This window comes from Asparagus officinalis, chromosome 8, assembly GCF_001876935.1.
Source record: "Asparagus officinalis chromosome 8, Aspof.V1, whole genome shotgun sequence".
In the NCBI taxonomy this organism is placed as follows: domain Eukaryota; kingdom Viridiplantae; phylum Streptophyta; class Magnoliopsida; order Asparagales; family Asparagaceae; genus Asparagus; species Asparagus officinalis.
In genome coordinates this window covers 51,271,681-51,280,598 of record NC_033801.1, presented here as the reverse complement: position 1 = coordinate 51,280,598, position 8,918 = coordinate 51,271,681, and the positions used below count along the sequence as shown (strand labels likewise).

The following is an 8,918-nucleotide window of genomic DNA, read 5'->3' as shown; positions in this document are numbered from 1 at the left end:
GCGGCAGCGGCTTAGATGAAAAAACGGAATCTCAAAACACTTTTTTGGTGTTTGAGAATTTTTTTTTTTTTTTTTGGATTTTGTAAATGGTCAAGTCAAAAAAAACGCCTCGGTTGCCAAACGCGTTTCATTGTTTTTTCAAAAAAAATAAAAACGGTAAAAAATACCACTGTTGCCAAACGCTCCCTAAGAAATATAATTTCACTTGCTAAATTACGAAAGAGTCTTAATTAGCATGCATAACATAGATAAGTTCATAAGTTTCCACAAATCACGATGCAAGATAATATCCAACATGAGCAAAAGTCTACGAAACAAAATAAGCAAGTAGCAAAATAACAAAGTGTCTAGTCATCCTCATCATCATCGTCATCCAACTGAAGTGGAATTTCCTCATCATCAGTTTCCTCATCTTCTTCATTGAACTCTTCTTCATCCCCCAAGTCTGGCTTGCTCCTCCTAGATGACGAAGCAATACCACTTGAATGGACTACGGGTAGTTGTCAGTGAACTCCGGTGACGCCTCTGGTCGTTGCGAGTGAGATGGGGGAAGCGGAGATGTGAGAGAGAGAAGAGAGAGGGCGGGAGAGAGAGAAGCAGCCTCAAGACACCGATGCCCTAATTTAGGGATCGGGTCTTCATTTTGGGGTTTTATTTCAAAACGGGTTAAGAAAAGTAGGTTTTCAAACCCAATAACCGCTTACCCAAAGAGGTTGAACTGGAGCAGTGAGGCGCATAGAGGCGTGCGCCACACCAGTGCGCAAGGCGCACCAAGGCGCACATGAGGCGCGCGCCCTGATGCAGTGGAGCGCCCCGAAGCTTCTACGGGGCGCAAACCCATCGGGCCGAAGCGCCTAACGCCTCAGGCGCTCCCGAAGCGGCCGCCTCGATAACACTGTTCTCGAGTTTACCATGATTGCTTTCTGGCTTGAGCTTCTTTTTTTTTCAGATAATTTTCTTCATTAATACAATTTAAGGCATTATTATAATATAGACCCATAGTCCATTTTCATGTTATATGTAGATGCATTAGAAAATAAGTTTAGAACCTTTACCATCTTAAATTTAAGCATGTAACTCTTGAATGACTCAGAAGTATTTGGGTTAATACATTGCAAAAGGCAAAGTGAAACCTTTGGTATCAAATTTTATTGTAATAAAAAAGAAGTTTACGTCAATTTATGTACATACAATTTATAGCATTCAACAAACCTTTTCTGGACTTATACTATGTAAGCATGTTTGTCCTTCACTTGTTTTACTGGTGCAGCTGAGAAATCTAGATTTGGAAGCCTTCTATCAATTGCCCATGTTTCATCAAAAGCAGACAGGCTGTATATGAGGGGTCCAGGAGGGCGTGGGGAAGTTGAAGTGGCTGTCTCTGGAATTGCAGGTAATTGACTTTTTTCTTTCTCGTATTCCTCTCTTTCTTTTCTAGATCTGATGCACATAGGCAGGTACAAGCACCTACGCAGGGCACACAAACTTAGAAGTAGAGAAACCTGATATGGATGAAATTGAGATCAATTTTGTTTCATGGAATTTATAGCTCCGAAGGTATGAGTTGAAGCTCAGCACATAACTAATTAAACATTAGTTTCCAACCTGCAAAGATTATATTATTTTTCAAAAAATTAGAGGCACTTGATCTGTACGAAATCAAGTTTAATCTCAATTCTTAATTTTCATCATTGGAAATAGTTTATACTTGATAGATAGTTGTGCATTGCGATACACTTGATCTATAGCTTCTTTTTTCTCTGTGTATCAACTTTCAATTTTAAGCAACAAGAATTATATATCGAAACTTGAATCTCAAACTGATTTTGTATTTTTAAATATAAAAATTGGTTTCAATCTATTTGCTCTTTACTTCTTACAAAAACATGACTGGATTAGCTTAATGTAGTAATGTTAAAGACACTGGACCGAGAGCCAAGCTCCAGATGGATATTCTTTTTCATCCACTAGCCAAATTTTCGGTCCATCATTGCCACTGTGTCTTTGCCATTGACAACCTCTAATACCACACAGCTTGGTTGTGACTGCACCTCGCCTGCCTCCTCAGTGCTACTACAAGTGGAAAGTGGGACAAAGAGTTAGGGCACCAAGCTCTTAACTCATTTAAGAGAAGCTGCCATACCTAGTCCTGCTTCATTCAAGAGGGAATAAATATCTAAGTTGTTTGAGGTTAACCAACAAAATCAAATGTTTATTTTTAATTTTTTTAAAGTTTATTTTTTGGTGCTGACTATGAACAATTTGAAAGGTTAGTCTGGCTAGTTAACTTTAGCTTTGAGTTGGAAAAACACTAGTAGCTCTCCTTACCTTCTCTGGAGCTAAGTCGCTAGCGTCTGCAAATTTATACTGATCCTCTTTCCAGCATCATTCACGTTATGACCGATTGTTCTTTTCTGTATTGTAGATCAAAGCCTCCAAGACTTCAGCCCACATTCACCTATTCAGATATCTAAAAGAGGTTTGGGAATTGATCTGGGTACCATAGTCCAGAAAGCTTCCATTTTGGCAAAGAATGCTTATGCTGCTGCCTCGTCCCCGAGGAAATCTGACAGAGAAATATTACCTCTCAAATGCTGCTTGATGTCTATTTCTTTGCCCTGGGAACTTATTGCACATGATCTTTTGTTTAAGGTGAGTGTTTTCAGAAATATCTTGGCCCAATTTTTGTAAAATTGAAGGCTATGCACACACACTCCCAAACTCCCGAAGTATTAAAGAAGCAACTTATGCCTTAGCCACATATTCTGTGGGCATCAATTTAAATGTGAAGCTTTCAATGTTTGGTACTTTTCCTCGATGTTTTCAGGGAACTCCTCCAGTGAATTTGTGATTGTTGATCAATTTGTAGCAAAACCCTCCAACAAATCTGGGTCTACTCTCGCCTTCATGACATAGCAATTTGAGGTATGGACTCTGTTGCTACATAAGTAATATTGACTCAGTTATGTGCCATTTGTTCACCAACCAACTGAAGATAATAAGCACTTTCAATAGTCTCCTTCCTGTACATGAAGCGCATAGATAAAAGCAAGTCATTTGGAGTTTCTGTCCCAGGCATGTAACTCACATGCAGTGTAAAGCGATGAAAATCTAGCAATAACCTTTAATTATGAAAAGAAGAAAAGAAGAAAGTGTTATATTCTCATCTCTTTTGCTTGCTTTTTTTATCCTTTTGACAATCAGAAGGGTATATTTGGTTCATGATCAGGATCAGCAGCAATTTTCATGACCTACCCAAATGGTTTATAATATATTTTAGTTTCTGCAGACACTTGCTTTTACAATCAATAAAGACTTGTAATTTGTTTATTTGTAACCTTGCAAACTGATTAGTATGCTAGATCTTTTTAGACTAGACATGACGCCTATTAGAGATATATAGCAGAGTCCATAATAAGAGGTGAAAGTTATTGATTTATTTCAAGCATCATAATATTGGTGCCAGTGATCAAACCATCATTACAAGTTTGTGACCCTGATCAAATCTTCGAACTTAGCAAGAGTTATTCAGGTTCGAATTTGGCTGTGGATCAACACATGTAAAGTTTTACTTGGGCATTGGTATGATGGTTGAGCCTATCTAAATTCCAATATTGGAAGATCACAAACTTCGTCATTAGCATAGGGTCCTGGTTAATTTCTCCCACTTGCCTTTCCCTCTTTGCACAGCTTGGTAACAAACAAAGACCAATATTGAAGGCACAGAAATTAACTTTTTCCTATCCTAGATTTTTTAAACTCCAAATATGTGGTTTTGTCTCGTGGTCTCCTTAGTATTAATTTAAATTTAGATACCTTGCATCAATGATGGGTAGGAAATAAAAAAACGAGAACCGACCTCAGTTGTTATTTATGCCCAGGAAGCGAGCTGCATCATGTGCGTGGACGTGGGTGTATATAAGGTATATATAATACATGTAGTGTATGATGACGTAAGATCACAGTCTGAATTAATATTTAGTCAAATTGAAAGTATAATTCGATGTGTGTAGCGATATCTTTGAAACGAGAAACTATCATCATCTACTAAATTGAAGTTGCATCAAGGACGACCCACAAGTGGATTAGTGCAATACCAGCGAGACTGAGAATTGATATACTAATTTGAAAATTATTCATTTTTTGTGTATCAATCAAGTAATGTACATAGGTCGTCTGACAATGTTTTCCTTTGAAATCGATTAACATTTTCCTAAGTTCTAACAGAAAATCTAAGGACTTATATAATGATGAAGATGGAGTTAATGTCCGAACCTTTTCATGAATGAAAATATATTAAGACAGAATCATCTTTTTTCTCTCTCATGTTTTGTTCATTTGTCGACAATGATGACAATAGTCCATGGATTGTATATTTGAATTGCTTTTAAGTATGCGAATTATGGAGCTCAATGAAGGTGCGTCGTTCTTTGCTTTAAGTTTGTTGGATCCTGTTCTAGGTCCCTTCGATGAGCATATATCCACAATATCAGAAGCAAGCAGACTGTCGTTAGTTATTATGTTGAGTTTATTATATTTAATCTCATATTGCTTAGGGACAAACTATTTTGCAATTCTTAATCTATTAACAAGAGTTGTCAAGAGAGGGTCAGAATATCCTCTCTGGTTACTGTTTTCAACATGAAAACATGATACCAGAGCCACACAAAACCTTAGCCTCTACACAACCCTAGGCCCTCACAAAACCTTTGTCTCCTCAAAACCCTAGTCCACAAAATCCTAGGCCCTCACAGAACCTTAGCTGCCCTCACAACCAAGAGGCAACCTGTCCCTCCCTTGTCATTGTTCACCGTGAACATTAACAGTGATAGTTGTTCACCGTAAGGGGTACCGAGATTACTAATCCCCGTTAACAGTGTTGAGTTTACTGTTTATCGTGAACAGTGTCTCAGTGGTTGTTTACTATGAGCAGTACTGTGGATCTTGTTAATGCTTCGGTTGATGATTTAAGATTGTCATCGTTCGTAGCAATAGTAGTCATCGACATATATGAACATTAACAGTGATAGTTGTTCACCGTAAGGGGTACCGAGATTACTATTCCCCGTTAACAGTGTTGAGTTTACTGTTTATCGTGAACAGAGTGGCTGTTTACTATGAGCAGTACTGTGGATCTAGTTAATGCTTCCGTTGATGATTTAAGATTGTCATCGTTCGTAGCAATAGTAGTCCTCGACATATATGCGCTCGCTGTCATCTCCATCACCCCAATTTTTCTTCGTCCCGACCTCCCTACTCAACTTGCTGTCATCTCCACCACCCCGATTTTTCTTCGTCCCCACCTCCCTACTCAACTTATCAAAATCTTGACTGCTATTAGCTGCATAAAGCGGGGAAAAAGAGAAAAAGAAGGGGAAAAAAAGAGAGAAATAGGAAAAAAAAAGTAAATAAGAAAAAATAGGATTTGATTGAATTAGAATTTGATTTATTGTGATTGGAATTGTATTTCATAGTGATTTGTTTTATTTTGATATTTGAAGTTGGAGTTGGACTTATGGATTGGTTAGAGCAACTCCAATGGGGCTGCAAAACTCCAATTTGCAGCCCCATGGAGCTCCAACCGGACTCCAATTTTTGGAGTCCGGCTGGAAAAACTCACCTTCGGCTGCATATTTGGAGATTTTGCTCCAAATATGCAGCCCCCTTCCAAACCACTATTCCCCCTAAAAATTTACAATAATACCCTTCTAACTAACTAGTTATTTTTAGATATTCAACTTAAAATCAACATAAGTTTATTTCTACTAATTATTTTTAAATAAAAATTTTACAGTTAGAAATGTTTTGTCGATACCTTCAAAATGAGACTAATATTGAATAATATTAATTGAAATATAAAATTTCAAGAACCAAGTAATTAAAAATGAAAAATTCATTATTTCATTAGTAAAAAAAGTTACATAGCTTCATTTCCATGTATTTCCCACAAATGTTCAATCAATGCATTTCGAAGTGCAAAATGAGCTTCTTTGTTTTTCAACCTCTTATGTCGAGCATGAAACCGTTGGAATCGTTCAGTTTCCGTTATCTCCATATTTTCAGCATTCGGAATTGATTGTGGAGTTGAAATGACAACATCTTCTTGCTCGTCGCGTTCATCTTCGACAATCATATTGTGCATTATAATACAAGCAGTCATGATATCATGCAGAGTTCGTTTATCCCAAAAACGGGCTGGCCCCTTGATGATAGCAAATCGTGATTGGAGAACACCGAATGCCCGCTCAACATCTTTTCGACATGCTTCTTGCATCATTGCAAAATATTGTTTCTTTTTATCATCGGAATTAGAAATGGTTTGAACAAGTGTTGGCCATTTCGGATATATGCCATCGGCCAAATAATAACCGACATCATAATTTTTTCCTTGAATTGTGTAATGAGCAGGAGGAGCAATACCTTGTGATAGATTGTCGAACAAATTAGACGACTGCAATACATTAGTATCGTTATTGGATCCTGGTAAGACAAAGTATTCATGCCATATCCATAGATCATATGATGCTACTGCCTCAAGAATAATGGTTGGACCTCCATGACGACCTGAGTATTGTCCTGCCCATGCTGTTGGACAATTTTTCCATTGCCAATGCATACGAAGAAGACCAAGTTTTATGCGCCACGTGGCTCGAAATTTCTCAAGATCCAGTCATGGGTTCTAATCAAAAGAAGGACAAGCTGTGGGAACGAATTTCTGCTTTATTTCATGAAAGGATTTCCAATATTTGTAATGCTCAAAGGACTCCAAAGTCTCTTTCATGCCGAATGCAATTAATTATGAAGGCCATCAGTAAATTTCGAGGATGTATTCGACAAGTCGAGCGCTTAAATCCAAGCGGTGCTTCTGAGCTTGACATTGTAAGTATTTTGAATAACATAAATCTTGATTATCATCTACTATCATGTTATTAATAAATGTTTCTTCCTCTCTTGTGGTAGATTAAACGTGCTAGGATAATATTTGCAGAAGATCCAGAAGAGAGAAAGGGGTTTCTATTTGATCATGTTTGGTCAATTTTAAAAGATGCAGAGAAATGGGCAAATATAAGTGTCAGATCGCCTGCAACTTCCAAAACTTCAAAGTCCCGCTCATCTCAGGGATCAGATTCAAGTTCTCCTGTCGTCGACTTAAATGACGATAATGAGGAATATACTCATAATGACGAAGATATGATAACAAGTCGACCGACAGGAAGGAAGAAAGAGAAGATGAGGAGGCGACAAGCAACTGAATCCAACCTCGACTTGGAAACTCTCAATAAAAGCAATTAAGAAATTGTCGATATTTAAAAAAAAAGTCATGGAGAACGAGAAAATGATAGAATAACAATGCACCAGATTATGATGTTAAGGGCCGAAAACGAAAAGAAAAAATTAGATATTCAAAGGGAACGCCAGGAAAGTAAGATTATGTTGATTAATCTTGATACTATTACTGATCCTTCGGAACGCGAGTATTTTCGAATTAAAAAACAAGAGATTTTAAATAGAAACACAACCGGAGGTTCTTCATCTGATATTCCTAATCCTGAATATAGTTATGCAGGAAGTCAATACGGAATACCTGACTACAGAAGCGGTGGATATGGAGGAAATGGCCTGCCCGATTTTTAGTTTTTTTCATGTACTTTATTTTCATGTACTTTCTTTTTCTATGTAATGCCGCTGAATGTAATATATAAAATTTCATCATTCGGAGTAACTGTGAAGGTTGTTCCAAATATTATGTTATATTTTCTGCTTTTAAAATTTAAAGGCGCTTATTTATGTCTTATTATCAATTTATTAAAGATAATTACTTTTATTTAAATAATGAGTATATTATATATTATACTTTTAGTATTAATTTATAATATATTTTATATTTTAAATTAATTCATATAATTTTTTAACATTTTATATTTTTTATATTTTCAAATCTATTTAAAGTATTAATAAAAGAAATCAATTAAAAATGCAAATAGAGCTTCATATAGAGGAGATGGTTGGAGTTACACCCCTCTAAAAAAGCATATGCCTAAGAATATGCTTTGGGGAGGCTGCATTTTGCAGCCTCCCCATTGGAGTTGCTCTTAGCTTGCTTGAATATGGAGGGGAAGTGCTTGGTGTTTGTTTGGTTTGAAAGAGTGGTAGGGTGGTGACAGATTTGACATACTTTGTGATTGATATAGCAGAAAACTAGTCTGTTTAGTTTGGGTTTTGGAGATTGATTTGGTGGAGATTGTTCCGTTGGTTTGCTTTGATATTTTGTTTAGTGAAAATTGTTTAGTTAGTTTATTTTCGAAAAGATCGTTCTCTCATTTCATTTGGGGGTTCATTAAAGAATGGTCATGATCATTTGTTAGATCCTTAAAGAATGATCATTTGTTAGTTTGATCCCTAAGAGGATCTTCTTTGGTGGATCCTAGAGAGGATCATTTGTTGATGGATCCCTAAAGACTAAAGAGGATCATTTGTTTGGTGGATCCTAAATAGGATCGTTTGATTGGTGGAGACCTAAGAGGGGATCAGCTGATTTGAAGACATCCAAATGAAAGATAAGAAGTTCAAGACTACTTTGAGTTTTTAGAGCATCGTCATAAATTAGAGTGTGTACACTTTATTTATAACAAGCTGAACATATATAGTTTATATGCTTAGCTTTGTGTAAATTATTTGTAACAAGTTAAACATATATAATATATATGCTCAGGTTGAGGGGGAGTGTTGTGAGTTATTATGTTGAGTTTATTATATTTAATCCAACATTGCTCAACGACGAACTACTTTGTAATTCTTAATCTATTAATAAAACTTGTGAGGAAAGAACTACTTTGTAATTCTTAATCTATTAATAAAACTTGTGAGGAAAGAACGAAAGAGTCAGAATATCCTCTCTGATTACTATTTTCAACACA

The 8,918-nt window shown here is 36.4% G+C and overlaps 3 protein-coding genes across 7 annotated transcripts in view; 2 read left to right on the top strand and 1 right to left on the bottom strand.

Annotated features, from left to right (window-relative positions):
- The window catches only part of LOC109851522 (uncharacterized protein KIAA0930 homolog), a 36,795-nt gene extending 29,000 nt beyond the window's left edge, over positions 1-7,795 (top strand). For 2 of the 5 annotated variants that reach the window (XM_020421703.1, XM_020421704.1), the window contains exons 10-12: positions 1,271-1,393; positions 2,426-2,652; positions 2,828-3,330. In XM_020421703.1, the coding sequence (XP_020277292.1) occupies positions 1,271-1,393; positions 2,426-2,652; positions 2,828-2,851 (374 nt within the window). In that variant the 3' untranslated portion in view covers positions 2,852-3,330. Of the gene's footprint in view, positions 1-1,270; positions 1,394-2,425; positions 2,653-2,827; positions 3,331-3,881; positions 3,900-7,559 lie in introns of those variants that run through there. The other 3 variants (XR_002249870.1, XR_002249869.1, XR_002249871.1) reach the window with 3 other exon arrangements.
- LOC109821237 lies at positions 5,918-6,616 on the bottom strand. The gene has a single exon (XM_020387419.1). The coding sequence runs from the start codon at positions 6,614-6,616 to the stop codon at positions 5,918-5,920; it is 699 nt and encodes a 232-aa protein (XP_020243008.1).
- On the top strand, positions 6,673-7,293 carry LOC109821236 (glutathione S-transferase T3-like). Its single transcript, XM_020387418.1, has 2 exons — positions 6,673-6,879; positions 6,961-7,293. The coding sequence occupies exons 1-2, from the start codon at positions 6,673-6,675 to the stop codon at positions 7,291-7,293; spliced, it is 540 nt and encodes a 179-aa protein (XP_020243007.1).